Raw genomic sequence first — 19,919 nt, 5'->3', positions numbered from 1 at the left:
TTGATTCAATTCAAGTTTTCATAAGAAAAAATTGAAACCAAATTGAATCAATTGATTTTGTAAAAAAAAAAAAATCAAACCAAATTTTATTTATAATCAATTTTAATGAGTTCATATCAGTTTGATTCAGTTTAATTTAGTGTGATTGGTTTGAATTTATTTTAAATATTTTTGCTTTGCATTCACTCTAATAATCAACATGGATGTAATAATTCAGAAAAAAAATAATATAAAATTTACAATAATGTAAGTTAACTATATTTTTACATTTTAGGGACAAAATTATCAAGCCAAGCCGATGGTGTTGAGGCAAGCAGCGAGTATTTTTGAGATTAAAACTACGGTGTCAGGTTCGATTCCTTCTTTTGACTTTCTACTTTTATAAAATTACCATAAGGTCCTTGTTTGTCTGATTTATTTCTACCCCCCGATCCGATTTCTGCGATCTTTACGCTAGCTGAGAGAAGGAGAGAAATCTGAGAATCCTGAACCTTCGGCCTTAGCTCTTCTTGGATTCCACCGGCGTTCTCCAGCCATCATTCCTCTTTAGTCTTCAACATCGCCGGCGTGAGTGTGCTAGAGAGCGTCGTCCGTCACTGCTGCCGCGAGGTTCTCCTCTTCCCTGCTCTGCTGTTGTTTAGTTCAAACCCTGCACGTGCGCTTGAGTTGGTTGCTATCAGTTCTTCTTCTTTCTTTTCCGCCAGTCAGCTTGCTGTTGTTGACAGGTGCGACAGCTCCGTCCGCCATTGTTGTGAAGTTCTACTGTGAGTTTTCTTCCCCTGGTTGTCTCTGTTCGCTGTTCATGTGTGCCATTTTTCTTTCTTCTTCTTCCTTGATTCTGGCTACCGGAAATAGTTCTCTTCTCCTTGAGCTACTGTGATTTAGCGTACAAGGTTCCTTTCTTCTTTCTCTGTTCAACGCGACAGATTTGTCCTTCTCCTTTCCTGCTCCGCCATGTTTAATATAAGTTGGGGAGATTCCAATCGTTCACTGCTTCACTGTCCTTTGTATGCTATTTGGTTGATTGTGATTTTTTTTTTATTGTTTCCGTTGCTGCTGTGCGAGTTATGAGGGGACAAACGCGTTTGATCCACAGCTTGAGTTTCTGAATCTGATTTTCGGTAGATAAATCCACTTATGCCAGAACTCGAAAAAGGAGGAATTAGATTTAATTTTTCTTTAAAGAGTAACTGATTTTTTTTCTCTGTTAAAGGATTGGAATTGGGTTTGATTGATTAATTTCAATATCAATGTTGTAATTTGTGGGAGATGAGATGAAAAGAGAAGAGGTTTGGTATTCGTTTGAGAATTAATGCATGACAAATGTTCGATAAAATGCTTGTTAGGAAAAGATTGCTTGAATATGTATTTTTTGAGATTTTATTGATTCTTAAGAGAAGTTTGTCTAGTTTGAATGTTATTGATCCATGAACTTGAATCTTGCAACGGAATTTGATTATGAAGATAATATGTAAATTGAATTCTTAGGAATGGTATAGTTATTGATAAATTACTAAACAAGAGATTTAAAGTTGGAAAGTTTTAATTGAATAATTGGAAGTAATACACCTGAGGTACTTGAGGCAAGCCTAAGAGATAATCATATTTGAAGTAAATAGATTGGTTTGGCTTGAGCAATATTGAAGAAATTATAGTTATAAATGATGATAATTGGATAAATTTTAAGAGATGAATTTTGGTATTTGGAATTTTGAATGGTTGTAGTTGATTGGGATTGTGTTAGAAGTGGAAAGAAGTTTTTATAAATTATAGGGAATTAATTAAAGTTTCAATTATTCATATTCTTATAGGATGTGTGAAAAAAAGGGGTCTTGATAGGAGTTAAAAGGCAAAACCTTTGAAAATTGGGAACATTGCAAGTAAGTGGATGGCGTCCAAACTGATTTTTCTTGTCAAAATCTCCTCTAATAAAATATTACGTTTTTTCTGCAAATCCTTTTAATAGCAATAATATGATTATTGGATATTTGTTGGTTAAAATTACTTTATTTGAGAAATTATTTTTACCAAATTTGAAATGTTATTTGATCAATTAAAATAAGTTTGGACTTTGATTACGAGATTTTTATTTTATTAAATATTATTGATACAGAAAATGATTCATGCGAGTTCGACATTGAAAATAAAAATTTTATTTAATAATGATTATTTTCTCGCATGTTTGAAAATAAATTTGGAGGGGATTTTATACAGAACAGTGATTGCTATCGGCAATTTCGTTAGCCCTTAGCACGCCATGGTCACAATTAGGTAGTTCAACTTTCGTGAGTATTGTACTCACCTTTGTTATTCATGGGTCTTATACCTGCGTTTGTTTTGTAGTTTTAAACCGCATTTGGTTATTTACTCTTGTGGATTGTGTGCCCGCGTTTGCTTCGTAGCTTCGGCTACGTTTAGTTATTTACCCTCATGGACTGTATGTCCACGTTTGTGAATTGTTCTGATAAATTCCCAAAAAAATGAATTTTTAGTTGATAATTTCATATTTAATGGTTTTTAATTGATCAATATTATTATTATTATTTTATTATTTAATTATTTTGATTTGTCAAGATCAGATGTTAAAGTTATTTTATCATTATTGATTTAAATGTTTTTGTTATTGAAGTTATATAGATATTTTATTCTAAGTTAATCGATTTGCTTACAGTGAATTGCTTTCTCATGTAATTTATATAATTATTGTATTTTATTCATTGTGATTTTATAAAATATTATGGTTGGGATGTTATTCATTGGAAAGTTATTATGGCCTCAGATGGCGTAACTTACAATGTACGTCCTGCTTTTCAATGAGGAATTTTTGCTGAGCTTGGTGGAGATTTGTTCTGTAAATATTTTCCATTGATGTAAATATGAATTTATGAATTATATAAAAAAATATATGATTAGGTGCTCCACATAGACTATAGTTACGGTCCTGAATCTTTTTGTTGTATTGTCTGTCTGTTGCTGTGGAGTAGAACCTCATACTGTTGGGTATAAATTGTAAAATTTCTGTTGTAGAGATTTCGGAAGGTCTTACTTACAGGAGGTGCTGCCGAAATTTAAAAAAAAAAAGTTTGATATTTTGATTATTTGAAAAATAAAAATTTAATATATATAATCAGGCTGACAATAAGTCATATGCATTGATTCAGAATTTTCCTTAACTGAGACTTAAGATGTGTATTTAAGTGTACATCATGTGCCGTTCACTCTCATATTTTAGGGCGTGACAATAAAAAAACTAAAGGTCTTTTGTCGACTAAAGAAAAGTGAAGTCATGGGTGAGTAAAGCAGGTCTTTGCCATTCACTATAGGAGAAAAATAAAAGAATGTTAAAGAAAGATAGGAAAAAGTGTAGTGACCGACAGCTGGGTTCAATCTCGGAAATATTGATAAATAATAAACGTATGCTGAGGTTTTGGTCCTTTCGTCTATATCTCTTCTCTCCCGTTTCTCTCTATTGCATGTAGTTGTAGTTCAGTGACACCAAATCTAGCAGTGAATAGAGTAGAAAGAAAGATCTGTGCAACAACATGCTTCCACTGTTTTTAGTTTTGTATCTGATTCAGTTTTCTTTTTATTTGGCAAATAGTGATATGATTTGGCTTGTGCAGATTACAGTTTGGACACAACCGAGAGATTGAAAACTTGCAATGGAATATACTGTCTATGGAGAATCTTCGTCCAGCTTTGATGCTTTAAATTCAAGTCCGAAATGGAAATATGATGTTTTCTTGAGCTTTGCAGGAAAAGACACGCGGTTGAAGTTTACAGATCACTTATATGATGCTTTCAATAGAAGTGGGATTAGAGCTTTTAGGGATGATGAAGGAATAGAGAGAGGGGAAGATTTATCCAAGCAACTGCTTCAAGCAATTGAGGATTCTCTGTGTGCAGTTGTTGTTCTTTCTGAAAATTACGCAAATTCAAAATGGTGTTTGAATGAACTCCAAAAGATTCTTGAATGTAGGAATAAATTGGGTCAACGAGTTTTTCCAATTTTCTATGATGTAGATCCATCTGATATAAGGTATCAGAGAAAGAGTTTTGGAGAAGCTTTGGCTAAACATGAAGAGAGATTCAGAAATAACAACCACAATCACAAAGGTCTTGGTTGGTTTTCAGCATTCGTGAACCTCGGTTTGGGCTTCAAACAACGTTTTTGGCTGCCAAACACTCATTCTAACATGTTCAAACTGCAAAATTGGAAAAAAGCTCTGTTTGAAATTGGCAACTTGTCCGGTTGGGATACCAGGGGTCGGTAAGTTTTCTTTCACAGTGATTTAATCATATTCTTGAAAAGTCACATTTTTTTTAAATTTTTATAAGTATATGTCTCATGTTGAACAGTGTTAAATTTTTTTAATTTTTTTTTGTAGGCGTGAATCAGATTTGATAAAAAATATTGTTGGAGGGATATGGACTTATTTATGTTCTAAATTACCAACTTATGGTGATAATCTAGTAGGGATTGAATCAAAAATGGTTGATATGATGTCATACCTGGAAATTGGGTTGGATGACGTCTATTTTGTAGGATTGTGGGGTATGGGCGGTATCGGTAAAACAACTCTTGCTAGAGTTGTTTACGATAAAATCTCACATAAATTTGATATGTGTTGCTTCCTTGCTAATGTTAGAGAAACCTCACAAAGAGAAGGTCTAGTTTCTTTACATAGAAAGCTTCTTTCTCATCTCAAAATAAAGAACATGGAAATTGATGATGTGTATGAAGGAAAGAAGATATTACAAAATCTTTTTTTCAATAAAAAGGTTCTTCTTGTCCTTGATGATGTAGATCATATGAAACAAATTCAAATTTTGGCACAAAGTCCAAAGTGGTTTGGTAGAGGAAGTAGAGTAATCATAACAACAAGAGATAGCCACTTGCTCACCACATCTAAAGTGCAAAGAATATATGAGGTGAAAATCATGAAGGAAGAAGAATCTCTTCAACTCTTATCTAACAAAGCATTCAACCAAGATCATCCTAAAATAGATTATTTGGAGCTGTCTATCTCTGTGGTTAAATATACAGGAGGTCTTCCTTTGGCACTTAATGTTTTGGGTTCTTTTCTTTGTGGAAGAAGTAAAGCTGAATGGAGAGATACTTTGGATAGATTGAAGCAAATTCCAGATAATGATATTCTTCAAATACTTAAAATAAGTTATGATGGCTTAAATGAGGAAGAAAAGACAATATTTTTGGATATTGCTTGTTTTTTCAAGGGATGGAGGAAAGCTGAAGTAGCCCAAATTTTGGAAGATTGTGATCTTCACCCGACAATTGGAATGAAAGTTTTGATGGAAAAAGCTCTACTAATTGAAAAGAAAGATCTTTTGGGACACTGTGTTTTAGAAATGCATGATTTACTTGAAGACTTGGGGAGGTATATTATTTGTCAAGAATCTCCCAATGCTGGCCAGCGTAGTAGATTGTGGGAGTTAGAGGACATTAATGAAGTATTGAAAAATAAGAAGGTAAATGCCTTTTTTCCCCCCTGAACAACTCATTTTATTGAAACACACATCTCGTGTGTAAATTAATTTCGTATGATTTTCTTCCTTGTCATTCTAATGTTATTTCTTGGCAATGGATAGGGATCTAAAGCAATGCAAGCTATTGTGTATCGGTATTTAGGTGATGATGTAGTAGTACATCCTCAAGTCTTTTCAGAGACGAGTAATATTAGACTACTCATCTTATCAAGGGATTTCAAGCCTTTTGGTGGTCTCAAATGTCTTCCTAGTGCATTAAAAGTTTTTCAATGGCGAGAATTTCCTTTAGAAACTCTCCCATTTGAAGCTCCGTTGGATAAACTTGTTGATATTCAAATGCATAAGAGCAAAATAAAGAAACTTTGGAATGGGGTACAGGTGAGGTGCTTCAGGAATCATTCTTTCTTTCTCTCATACACACACGTGCACATGATTGGTGTTGATGTTATATTGATACCGTTTTGTTAGACTAATTTTCCAATCTTTAATTTGTTTGATCAGTTTATGAAAAAGTTGAAACGCATTGATCTGAGTTATTCCCGATACTTGAACGAAACTCCAGACTTCTCAGAAGTTCCAAATTTAGAAAAACTAATTCTTGAAGGATGCTCATCTCTTGTCAAGGTTCATCCTTCACTTGGAAAACTGCACAAGGTTGTTCTGGTGAACTTGTGCAACTGCAAGAATCTCAAAAGCCTTCCAAGAAAATTGGAAATGAACTCTCTGATAGAATTAAATCTTTTTGGGTGCTCCAAAGTTGAACTGCTCCCAGAGTTTGGGGAAGGTATGAAAAAATTGTCATATCTTGAAATGAGAGACACTTCTGTAACTATACTTCCCGGATCACTTGGGTTCTTGAGCGGTCTTAGATATTTGTATTTGGAGTCCTGCAAAATTCTTAATCTTCACGGGTTGTTGGAGAATCTCAAAGCTCCCCAAGTATCTGGCTTTCATCTAACATCATTAACAATGTTATATTTAAGGGCGTGTGGACTTAGTGATGAATCAATTCCCGATGATTTTGGAAGTTTATCTTCACTTATTTTATTGGATTTGGGGCAAAATAATTTTGTCAATCTGCCTGCCGGTTGCTTCTCTAGTCTTTTTCGACTCCACTATCTTTTTTTAGATGGTTGCTTTAGGCTTAAGTCATTGCCAAAGCTTCCACCACGGTTAAGTCGATTGGATGCAATGGATTGTGTTTCAATGGAATCTTTATCAAATGTTCAGTTATGGGAACCAGTTTCATCACTTAACCACGAGGTATCTTTGTCTAACTAATCAGTTCTATCTATTGATTTATGTGTATGATTTTCTTGGTAAAGTTTAATTTTATGCTTATTTTGTTTTGAACTATTACTAACATGACTGTTTATTTCTTTACTTCAGCACCGCTGCCAAACTGGATATGTGAATCCACAGCTCAAGCATATTGAGGTTTGTCTGTCACCCTTCTCTAATTTTTTTTTTTCCGTGCTCCTTATCTGGATATAATTACCGTTGATGAAAGTTTAATACTGTTGCAGTCAGAATATCTTCCTCAGAGAGATTTTCTTGCAATTATTCCGGGATCGATAATACCATCATGGTTTCCAAACAAAGATTATCCTTTGTGGAATGATGAGGATTATAGCTTGTACCATGATGGAGAGGATTACATAATAAAGGTGAGGATACCTCAATATTTCCGTGAAAGTGAATGGTCCGGAATTGTTGTATGCCTGTGTCTCTCAAGTGAGAACAGCGATGAGAAAGCGTGGATTTCATGGAGTAGTAAAGCTCCTGAAGATAATAATTTTGTATGGAAAGGGTGGGAACATCGTTTTGAACTGAGTAGGTCTCTTGACCTTGATGATCTCTGCATAATGGTGTTCGAGTTAAATGAGAAAACATGTTGGCAACATCTAAGAGGTCATAACAATTCTCTTCACATTAAACTTAGCCTTCGTAGTTATCGTTGTAATGCATATTCGAGGGGTCAAATATTGGGTTGTGGATGGCGGGTTTTATGTGAAGAAGACATGAAACAGTGGCGAAACAACATCCATTGTTTCAACAGATTAAGAGCTGTTGGCATTTCTCAAGTCTGCCTTCCTGACTACGTATTGCACAGAAGTATAGAAATTAATAGCAAGCCTACCAGGTGCATTAATTACAAGAGGGGCAAGGAGAGGAACAGGTAATAATGACTTGCCTATTTCGTTGCCCTGTTTATCCTGGAACTGTCTTCAGTGCTGATTATTATTTTTATTTTTTAGGTTGTATTTATCAAAATAACATTTTATAAAAATTAAAAAAGTTTTAAATGTTAAATATAGATCTTCTAGGATTAATGTGGACAATCAATTTATAAAAATTGTAAATTTTTAAATATTAAATTTAGATTGTTTAGATTAGGGATGAGCATATTTATCCAAAAAAAATTCTAATTTTTAAAATTTTTATTTTATTAAATGCATAATATGAAGGCAGACCCATTTATCCCTGCTACTTTTAACTCAAACACATGAAATTAAATTAACTACTTCTCTTTATCAAATCAAATTGTTGAAACCATTCACAGGTGATCTGCGGATCGGCAAGCACATCCATGGGCGATATTAAGTCAAGAGTTGCAGCATCGAAGGTGATGTATTCATACGTCTATTTGTGTTTATTTCTTGACGGATTTTATGAATTTCATCTATTGAAGTGACTTTAATTCCCTGTTACCTTCCAATTCCATTCATTATCAATTCCAACATATAGTTTCAGGGGGAATATATTATATTCTGAGTTGAATATATAAAAATATCAAGACATGTCTTCCATTATCTCCTCTTCAAAACACGTCTTTTAAGGTTCATAACAATGAAGGGCCCTTTTCAGTTCTTACTATTCTTTAATCTTTTATATTTAAATGTATCTTGTAACATCTGGAACTCCGCCTATGTTATAGCCGGTCCCAAAGGATTTTCCTATAAAGATTGGACTACATCAGGGATCATCTTTGAGTCCTTATTTGTTCAACTTGATTTTAAATGTTTTGACGGAACATATTCAAGAGGAAATCCCGAAATGTATGCTCTTCGCGGATGATATAGTTCTTATAGCAGAGACAAGAGAAGAGGTTAATTGTAAACTTGAGTTATGGAGGATATTGGAGTCGAAAGGTTTTCGTCTGAGTAGAAGTAAGACGGAATATTTATATTGTAAATTTGGTAAAGGAATATTCGACAATAATTTGGAATTGAAATTGGGAGATCAAATTATACCTCAAGTGGAAAAGTTTAGATATTTGGGAGCCATTATTCAAAATGATGGCGAAATCAGTGGAAATATTTCACATAGAATTCAAGCTGGGTGGTTTAATTGGAGAAAAGCTAAAGGAGTTATTTGTGACCGTAAGGTGCCTAATAAACTTAAAGGAAAGTTTTATCGCACTGCTATCAGACCGGCAATGTTATATAGTAGTGAATGCTGGGCTCCAACGAGACAGCAAGAGCATAAAGTTGGAGTAGCAGAGATGAGAATGTTACGATGGATGTGCGGACATACACGTAAAGATAAAATTCGAAATGAGCACGTACGTAAAAAAGTGAGGGTGGCACCTATTGAGGAAAAAATGGTAGAAAATCGGTTGAGATGGTTTGGGCATGTACAAAGAAGACCAAGGGAGGCACCAGTGAGAAGAGTGGAACATATAACTTTGAGTCCGATTAAGAGAGGTAGAGGAAGGCCTAAGAGAACACTCTTGGAAGTTGTTGAACGCGATCTCTTAATTAATAATATTCCTAAAAGTTTGATAAATGATAGAGCACAATAGCGTCTTGCAATTCATGTAGCCGACCCCACCTAGTAGGATAAAGGCTTGTTGTTGTTGTTGTTGTTGTATCTTGTAACATCTGGATTTCAATTTCAAGGACTTAGAATTTAATAGAAAATAATTGGGAATTCTTTAAGGTTAATTATAGAGCCTAATTAAGTGGGATATTGCTTAAAATAAGGTTTAGAATCAAGTTTTGGTGGATTGAGGACCTGGATTGTAAAGGTTTTTGGACCTGGATTGGCCCATTATTTGGTACTATCTGCACAGGACGTAAGGACCACAAACTGATCATTTCAACATTTGGTGGGACTTTGGGTAAGAATGATTATAGGCGCTAAGTAGCGATTTTCCCTTCATATGTTCGTTATTAGAATTATTTAATTATTATTTATATCCTTTAATGTTGTCTCTTTTTGGTAAAAAAAAAATTGTCTTTTCAATGCAAGCCAAACATAGAAATTTAGATTAATGGAAAATGTTAATTCGCTCAACAGTTAACCAAGCATGCTTGCCATGTGGTAATTGATAGGGGTATATAAGTTGGTGTGCTACTCATATCTTATTTCACTTAACTAATTATACTATCTTATGTCATTTATTTGTGCATTCTTAGGCATTAAATCGTACATAATAAATCACATCTTTGTGGTTTTTAGACAATTATTATATTTGCCTCTCTTATCTCAACTTTTACCTTATTTCTGGGTTTTAGGGTACGGTTTTAGGGTACAATTGTCCTCCATATGCTGCTTACATCCCCACTCTATGGGCATTCATTATTAAGCTCAGATTTCCTTGGATTATGCGCCAAAAAAATTAATTAATTCATTAATAAAAGTCCTTCCTAATGTATTTGATTTTGGATAGGTTATGTTGTCTTATTTAGAGTACGTATTAAGTCTTGTTCCACTCAATCCAATAATTATAAATTCCTAAAATATTTCTAACTGAAAAAAATTAGTTCTCATTCACATATTTTTTATTTGACATGTTAGAAGTAAGATGCATTACTCAATTAAAAAAAAATGTGTTGTATTGTTAAAATTATGTGTATACCAACTTAGATTGGTCTAGCTAAAAGGAGTAATTTCTTGCAACATGATAAGCTAAGCCTTGAATCCCTATTGAAAAAAGTGTCTACATTTAGTGTTTCGAATAAAATTACTTTCAATAAAAAATATCAATGGATAATACAAAATAAGTGGATAATCCCATCTTTATTCCATGCATGCATGGATCTCTTTGATATTTTATATTAATTAATATACTCATGTTCTCATCTACCTGAAATATATCTTATTTTCCAGTTCTACAATTCCACATCTGATTAGTAAGAGATCTTCTATTATATTCCTATGTATATTTGAAATTTTTTTTATATTTGAAGCTATAGGTCCTGAAATATCTAGACTTTGAAATTTTTTAGTACAATGTTCTCATTTAATATTTAAAATTGGTGTAATGTTATCAATTAAAATTAGTGATGGACATTTCTAATTATAGACATTGATGATAAAAATTGTGACAGACAGAAATCTGTTGCAAATTACAAAAATTAGTGATAGATATAGGATGTTGTCACATTTTGGGCAAACTTTATCAATTTAGTGGCAAATATACATTTGTCACTAATTTTCTTAACTAAATCTTTATGTTAGTGACATATACTTTTAATCAAAAAATTAGTGAAATGCGCTTAAATATAAAATAAAAAGTTTACAATAAATATAGAAAAATTCACATGAAGAAATCTAAATAATTATTATGTAAGTTTAAATATAAAAATAAATTTTATCATATGATAATATTTTAATTATGATAAAGATACTATAAAATTATTTATACTAATATATAATTTCATAAAACATATTAATTGATATTAAATACTATACCTATTGACTAATAATATATATTGATTTATATATTTATGCATTAATGTGTGTGTATATGATATATACACACACACATATATTATCAACATATTTAAATAATAATATATTAAATATATGAAGATATGTGTGTGTGCGCGTGTGTGTGTGTGTGTGTGTGTTAAATTTTGTGTGTTAATGTTGAAACGTCACAGTTCAACTGGCAAAATGTTTGTATGAAAGGAAGAGATTTTGGGTTCGAGACAATGCAATGCCAGTAACAAGGACAGCTAAAATAGATTGTTGATATGACAATAACAACATAAATGGTAAGGTTGATATTTATTTGAGAGGCGGTATGGGAGGTGACGATGCTTGGCCCCGCAAAAAAAAAAAAAAAATTAATTAATTATAAAATAAATTAATGATGAGTTAAATAAATTGTTGATGTAGCAACAGTACGATGGGTGGCGGGGGTGATATAAACTTGAGAAGTAATATGGCAATGCTTTGACCCATAAAAAAATTTAATTATGAAATAAATTAGTGGTATATTAGAACGGGTGATTTGTCATTAAATTTAAAATTAGTTACAGATTTGTTTATCACTAATTTCATTTTTTTCTAATAGATATTCTTACAATTAATAAATATTAATTTTAACTGTTAATTGATTAAAAGAATATAAAAAATGACTTAAAAAATTATAAATAAATACCTTATAAAAAAAAATTAAGGGCAAAGAGGTAAAAAAAATACTTACAAAGGTTTTCCCCCCAAAAAACACCCAATATTTTTAATTGAAGAAAGGTGCAAGAGTGTCCATGAAATTTAATTAAATGGGCGTAAGAGTGTAAATTCGTTAAATGCCACGTGTGTTTGTCATCTGTCAATTTTGACTCTGATTGTTGCTTACGTGGAGGATGGTCTGAAATTTTTCTTGCCTGGAATCCTCAATCCTTCACTTCATAGTTCTTAATCGAATTCTGTTTCAACTGGGACATGGACAATAAAAAACAAATCTCCCGAACAAAAGCTGAAGGAGCCTATCTAAGAAGTACACCAAAATCTCTCTTTCGCTACTAGAATGGAGAAGATGCCAAGCAATTTCTTAGGGATTCTGTGAAACATAATCTCAGCCAATGATAAATACCTCTCTTCTCTACCCGCCTCAATCGCAATTTCTCTCCTCTCTGTCTATTATCTCCTATTTATAATCTCTGTCTCCAAGAACAAAACATGAATATGGGTACTTCTTTTGCTGCTTGGGCTATTTGCAGACAATTTCTTCGATGAAGGAAACTTCCGATTATTCGGCCGGGAAAAAAAATTCTCTTTTCATCACAGAATCCTTAAGTGAAACAAATCGATTTTCATGCACTTCTTGATAGCAAAAGGAAGTGGATCTAATTATGCCCTCGAACCCGCTTCAGAGTCAACCAAGATTTTAGAACTGTGGGTGAGAACCTGGCAACCAAGATTTTGGAGCATCCTCCACATAAGCCATGGTCAGAGTCCATCTTCCCATGTGGCAAGCACATTCATTGTTAAGTGGCAAAAATTAGCAGACGTTTGAGATGTTTAATGGTTTGAGTATTCTTGCACAAAATTAACTTCATGAGCACTCTTACAGCTTTATTCACTTAGAGATATATACTATGTACTTCTGAAGAAAAAGTGAATGCGTATTTTTTGCCCATTTGTTCAAAAATTAATATGACTAGATTCTTTAAGTTAAAAATAAATATTAAGAGATAAATATTGTTTCTTTTTCATGTAAAAGACCAAAATATCGTTACAATGAGAAATTTCTGGCTGTCGTGAGATTACCAGATCATTGTTGTTGGCAACAACACCTGTAACTGTAAGCAACTATAAAATATTATATTTATTTTAATAGTCTTATTAAAATATCAAAACTTTAATATATATATATATATAAATATAAAATAATTTAAACATTGCATGAATCACTTAATAGTGGGTCAAAGTGCTTAATGATCCCATAATCACTTGATAGCAAACCGATCAAAATGGAATTTAGTCTTTTACATTAAAAAAATTCGTCTTTTAGTATTTATTCATAATTTTAAGAACTTAATTGATCTTAATTTCTTTATAAAATATGATTTATAATTTTTGGACTTTTTTTATTTTTTTATGTTTTTTGTAATTTTTTGGTTAATTAATGATTAAAATTAACTTGTTAAGGGTAAGAGCAACATTGCACTATTTTTCATTTGTTAAAGGAGAGTATTGCAATAAAAGAAAAGTTTAGGATTTCAAATACTCTTGAATTATAATTTTAGAGTAACATTTCCCTTTAATCATTTAAAATAAAGGTAAAATAATGATACTATGTTAAATAAGTCATAAATGTTTTATTAAATGAAAAGTTGCGGGCAATATTATTGAACATGAATGAAACTTGAGAAAATAATAGAAAACTCCCCAAACCTGAAATATGCAAATGACAATACAATTTTATGAAATGTGATAATTTTTTTCAAGTTTCTTGAGACTTTTCTAACGTTAATGTTTTTTGTGAAATGATTATAATGTCCTAAATTTAAAATAAAAAATGGATTAATGATTAAAAAAATTGCAAAGCAAAACTTATTATTTATTATTTTATCTTAATCATTGTAAAAAAAAGTAATGTTTATAACATTTAGGCTTCAGTGATGAAAAATTTATGAGACCAAAACTTGTCATTTAGGGCCTATTTACGTTCTATTTTTTAAAAATATTCTTTTTCTTTTTTGTAATAAAAAGGCCAAAAACTCATTCAAGCAAGTGTTTTTGATTTAATTACTTTTAAAACTATTTTCATTTTTTGAAAAAAATAAAAGAAACAACTTCAAGTTATTTTCATTTCATTTTTCTTATTTTTAAAATATATTATATTTGGTTATTGAAATTACCACTATTAATAACTACCTACAACTATTACTATTAGATTATTTTTTAAGTCTAAAATTATTTTTAAATTAAAATTACCAAACAGATTTTTATTTTTTTTATTTTGAAAAATAATTTTAAAAACTATATTATTTTAAAGAGAGAATGATGTTAAAATCCCATACATGAGAATTAATTACTGCAAGGTCCATTAATAACTAAACTAAATGACAACAAATCAGTTGTCAATATAGTTTAGTTCAGTTGTCAATGAATCTTGAGTAATTAATTCCCTTATGTAGAACCTAACTGTAATTCTTCCTATTTTAAAAAAGATGGGTGCATAAACCAAAAGGCCCTTTCTATTCCATTTAGTCATTTTTTTTAAAAAAGTAGTCATTATTTAAATTAAAATATTCACTAATATTTATAACAATTAAGGGCATTATAGTCATTTTACAAAGATATAGTATTAGAAAGGTCCGAAGGACTTGAAGATAATTATTATATTTTGTGAGATTTCATTGTCATTTACATATTTTTTTAAAAAAAATCTGTCATTTTCTCATGAAACTTAATTTATGTATAATTAATAATTAATAATTAATGATGTGATATATGTGCTTTTAAAGTGACTTGTGACTTAGCTTCCAGTTTTAAACAAATACTATTCATTTCAAAGCACTGATTCGTACTTTATTTCTCCCTTACAAAAATTACAAGCAATCGTGGGATTAAATCTTCTTATATTTATATATGTACACGAACAAAAATTACATATAAAGATCTGTTTGGTTCGAGGGGAGGGGACGGGAGAGGAGGGGAGGGGAGCTCCCCCCCAATTTGGAGGGGAGGGGAGAGAAAATTTTAAAAATTTCCCCTCCCCTCCTCCTAACCAAAGGAGGGGAGGGGAGGGGAGGGGCTCCCCTCCTCCTAACCAAATGAGGTTTTTATGGTAAAAAAATCATTTATACCCGTTATTTCACAAGAAAAAAAAGAAGAAAACCCGGGATCGATTGAATTTCAAGTATTCAATTTCACTAATAAGATACGAAAACTTACTTCCCATTTGGAATTGCACAGAAAAGACTATTTATCTCAAAGGGGTTTACGTAAAATTCTGGAAAAACGAAAACGACTCCTGTCTTATTTGTAAAATTTCCCCTCCCCTCCCCTCCAAAGGAGGGGAGGGGAGGGGAGGGGCTCCCCTCCTCCTAACCAAATGAGGGGAGGGGAGAGGAGCCCTCCCCTCCCCTCCCCTCCCCCCCAACCAAACAGGGCCTAAGGTGGATCATTAAGTTTCTAAGAATAACAAACGGTGATAACAAATGTTTGACCGTTAAGTTATTTTAATAAATTGAAGAAAGTTATTTTTTTTTTTTGTAAAATTAATGAGTAATATCATTATTAATTTAAAGATAGCAATTGTTTTTGGGAAAAATTTCTAGATATTTACTTTAATTTTCACCTTAAAACCTTATATATAATCCCAATAATTGCCATTTTCCCAAGTGTGAAATCCATTTTTTCTCCCCTGATGAAAGTTGGGAAAATTTTAGTTTAAACCCCTTGATTAAAAATAATAAAAAAAATCCTTTAAAATATGAAATTTCACTGCAAATTAAGGATAGTGAAATAAAATTAAATTGCAAACTAAAATTATCTCATTGTCCCTCATGGAAAATCAACTATGTGGACAAATAACTCTGATAGGAAAATTAATCACTTCAGTATGGGAAATGAATAATTTTAATATGGAGAATGTGCAACTTTATTTACTATAATAACAATAGTTTGAATAAAAATAAGTGAAGTTATGAACACCAACAACAACTCTTATGGGAAAATTAAACATTTCAATATGAGAAATGAACAACTTGAGTATGGAGAATTTGCAACTATTTTTACCATGATAACAATATTGAGAATAAAATCAAATAAAGCTATGCACACGAACAAATTCTTGTAAAAAAAATAACTTTTTTTTAATATGGGTAATGAACAATTATAATATGAGGAATTTGCAACTCTTTTTATTATATAATAGTAGTAAGAATAAAATCAAGTGAAGTTATGCACACAAGCAACCTTTAGTAGAAAAATTAATTGTTTTAGTATGTGAAATAAACAATTTTAGCATGGAGAATTTGCAAGTATTTTTTAACATGTTTAAGCCACTAGGGACAATGATATAATTTTATTTTGTATTTCAATTTCATTTCATTAGCCTTGTTCTGCAGTAAAATTTCATTTTTAAAGGGCTCTATTTTTTCATTATATTTGGTCAAGAGATCTAGGCTGAAATTTTTCCATGAAAGTTTTTAATGGATTGAAAAGCATATAAACGCGTTCATCATTTAATATTCTGCATTCACTCCCCCTGTCTTTCTTTTCCACCGTTCACGTTAAGAAATCATTGGGACCTAAAATCATATGGCCTTGTTCGATACACAAATGGAATGGAATAGAGAAGAAAATGAAAAACAAAATAACTTTTTAAATGTAAAATGTCATTTATGACCTTATATAAAAATTAATGATAAAAAAATATTTTTTGCTGATCAATTATTGCGAAAAAATATATATATTAAATATTACATCTTAATTTTCATATGCGATTAAGGAAACTATTTAGCCGTATTTAATCTTTCATTCACATCTGTTTCTAGAGTTAGCTGGTCTCCTTCTTGTTATTTTTTGTGTGGTATACATTTGAAGCGCGCGCATATACATATACGTATACACACACACGAATATAAATTTTATATAAGAAGAGGCAATAACTAGTCAACAAAGAAAAGTCATCAAACCTTTTTGTAAAAAAAAAAAAATAGTCCATTAATTTGCTTTTCACTTTAGCACGAAGCACGACATGGATAAGAAGGTCAAATGAAGATCTCAGTAGACGAAAGTTGGGTTTATTTATTCAATACATGAAGGGAAACAGAACAATTGAGGGAATATTGGGGAAATTAGTTCTTTAAACTTTGGTGGAGGCAGCTCTGCAATCTTCCAAGCTAGGAAATAGTATGAAGAATTAGGGAGGATACGAGAAAAGGAATTCAGAACAGAGAAGCCAGGGGGCGATAGTATGAAGATTGACGACTACGAGTGAGTCTAGAGAGAGGAAAAGGAGAATTTCAGGGAAGAGAGGGTTCTTTTTCGTTCCTTTTTCTATTTATTATTTAAAGTTTATGAAAATTGGAAAATAAGCCGAAGAGGTTTTAGCAAATACCAAAAAAATAGGATCAGCGATCGAGAAAGGGAAGGAATACTATTTTTGCGAGACTATTTATTGTTATTATCTATCTAAATTTAAATTTTAAAGGAGAGTTATTTAAGAGAATTTAATCCATATATTCGTTGAAATTTTACAGGCGTGTTCTCTGAAAATTGAATTCTTCAATGTATGTTATCCCCTTTTCACGCGGAATTTAAAGCATAATCTATTTTTATTCTCTTTATGACTTATAACTGATATACACCTCCATTACAAAATATAACACATTTTTAATCAAATTTTACTTTAATAAAATAGTTATTTATTTTTAAATTAATTATATTTTTTTATATCTATCCCACCCTAACAAAATATAAAGTAATTTATTCAATTTAACACTTTTAAAAAATAATAATTATAGCTTATTAGATTTAAAATGTCTTATATTTTTTAACATTTAACTTTTCAAAAAATGTCTTATATTTTTCAATGGAGGGAGTAATTAATATAAATTTTATATTTTATGTTAATTGGTTAAAATAATAATGAAATTTACTTTTATTTTATTTTGCAAGTCAAATTAGATAAGAGCTAGTGCATAAATTAAAGGAAAAATGACAATAAAATTCATTCAAATTATATAAATAATAATTTAATCCCTCAAAATATTATAATACTAATGAAATTTTTAAAAACCTTTTTATCATTAAAAAATTAATGTAAATAACTAAATTGTTCTTAGTTTAGGATTTCAAAGCAAACTTGCAAATTGTTGCATTTGTGCAATTTTAAGAAGAAAAATTATGAATCTTAAAACAAAACTTGTAAATAATAATTAATATTTGCAACATTTGATGATTATCAAGATTTCAATAGTAAATTTACAAATTGTTGAATTCTTACAATTTTAAGAAGAAAAATTATAAATCTTAAAATAAAACTTGTGAATGATAATTAATATTTAAATTAAGGATAATTTGATCATTTATATTAACTAATTAATGACAGAAAAACCCTTAAAGACTTTCTTGATATTATGACATCTCGAGAGACCAACTTAGCATTTATATAATTTAAAGGAACTTTGTTATCATTTTCCCTAAATTATTTTAAATTCATTGAAAATAAATTAACAATTGTGCATCTTTTTTGTGCCAACCAAAAATATATTAAATATAATCGTACATATTAAAAAAATTTATCTTTTTTGAAAAAAAAACTATCTAATTAACTAAATCAAAAAGTGTTCTCACTCTATTTCTATATATGAGAGAAAAAATTATATCACACGATTTAAAAAGTTAATTAACTGTAATAATTATACCTAAAAATAAAAAAGTGAACTAAAATGACCTATATTAATCAATATAAGCAAACATTAATTATTTCTCATTAATCTAAATTATAAAAAATAATTTATGAAAATGTAATAATTATTTATTGAAATAGATAATTTTATTTATAAAAAAATATAAATTAAAAGTGATAGTTTTTTTAACAATTAAAAATGGAGTAGTACTTAGTTACATAAAGTGTGTAAAGTGGTCACAGTGCCACATGGACACCAGATAGTCAATGGATCACACTCATTCTGCTGGATCAATGGAATCGAGTTATCAGGACGAGCCGGTGGTGCTCGAATGGATATTTACTTTTATCTTGGTTGAGAGAAAAAGATTGAGAAACGAGAAAGAAAAATAGTAAGGGGCTAACATTTACTTTTCCTCTTGGTAGAAGGAGGATGACGGAGAAAAATGAAGCGTTCTCCGAATCTAGTTTTTTTTTCTCTAGCCGCAGTTAATCCACCCCTACAAGAATTATATAATCATTTCCTTATAAACTATAAACTCCTTGAAAATTGTATTATTATTCTTTTTAATATTTAAATTCCATTAAAATATATAAAAAATTTACTTAAAATAAAAATAAAGTTGCACAAAACTTAATGAATAAAATAATGAATAAAGGTGCATTTTCACTTTGAAATATTCTCCTAATTGCAATCAACGTCAAAGCAATTATACCCTTCAAATAATTAAAACGAAACATTTTTATCCTATTGTTAAATTCCCTACCGTTCAACATTAAAGTTCCAACTAACATTTTCTAACAATTAACATTCAAAATTTGAAGGCAAAAATATCAATTTTAATTACTTTAAAGACAATTGCACCAACGAATAGTTTAAAATGTTGGACGTTTCTCAAAAAAATATTTCAGAAAAATGCACCATTATCCATAAATAATACACGAGCAACGGATTCAATGGAGATGAATAAGTACAGGGGCCGACTTGAAAGCTTCAAAAGCATATAGGGACTTGTTACAATAAGATGTAAATGTAAGGATCAAAAGAATATTTTTCCCTTCATAGAAAAATATTTTCTAGAAAGAAAAATGAAAGTACACCTGCCCAAGATTCCTTTCTACAACCAAATATGCACTAATAATTCATTTTAATAATCTTTTAAGAAAAATTTCGATTATTAGAACACTCATGGCCACATCTATCATAAACATAAATTATGAATCCTCATCTATCAAATTTCCCAACCAAAACTATAAAACCTAAACACTTTGCCCATTAATGTCGATCCCATGAACCTAGGAAGCG

General features: G+C 30.7%; 1 protein-coding gene across 1 annotated transcript; it reads left to right on the top strand.

Annotated features, from left to right (window-relative positions):
* The first annotated feature begins 468 nt into the window (after window positions 1-468).
* LOC129303509 (TMV resistance protein N-like) lies at window positions 469-8,219 on the top strand. Its single transcript, XM_054942870.1, has 8 exons — window positions 469-764; window positions 3,624-4,270; window positions 4,389-5,490; window positions 5,611-5,886; window positions 6,010-6,771; window positions 6,898-6,945; window positions 7,035-7,687; window positions 8,072-8,219. The coding sequence occupies exons 2-8, from the start codon at window positions 3,663-3,665 to the stop codon at window positions 8,073-8,075; spliced, it is 3,453 nt and encodes a 1,150-aa protein (XP_054798845.1). The 5' UTR covers window positions 469-764; window positions 3,624-3,662; the 3' UTR covers window positions 8,076-8,219.
* Window positions 8,220-19,919: the final 11,700 nt, after the last annotated feature.

This window comes from Prosopis cineraria, unplaced genomic scaffold, assembly GCF_029017545.1.
Source record: "Prosopis cineraria cultivar Desert tree isolate PC_DT_omini unplaced genomic scaffold, ASM2901754v1 PC2, whole genome shotgun sequence".
Taxonomy (NCBI): Eukaryota; Viridiplantae; Streptophyta; class Magnoliopsida; order Fabales; family Fabaceae; genus Prosopis; species Prosopis cineraria.
Note: the sequence above shows the minus strand (reverse complement) of the source record. Positions and strands in the feature narration are given on the sequence as shown.

Bases quoted from the DNA above. Each gene is read 5' to 3' on its own strand.
- LOC129303509 (XM_054942870.1), top strand. From the start codon at position 3,663: ATGGAATATACTGTCTATGGAGAATCTTCGTCCAGCTTTGATGCTTTA. The intron at 4,271-4,388 runs GTAAGTTTTCTT...TTTTTTTTGTAG, and splicing joins GGTTGGGATACCAGGGGTCG to GCGTGAATCAGATTTGATAA. The intron at 6,772-6,897 runs GTATCTTTGTCT...TCTTTACTTCAG, and splicing joins TTTCATCACTTAACCACGAG to CACCGCTGCCAAACTGGATA.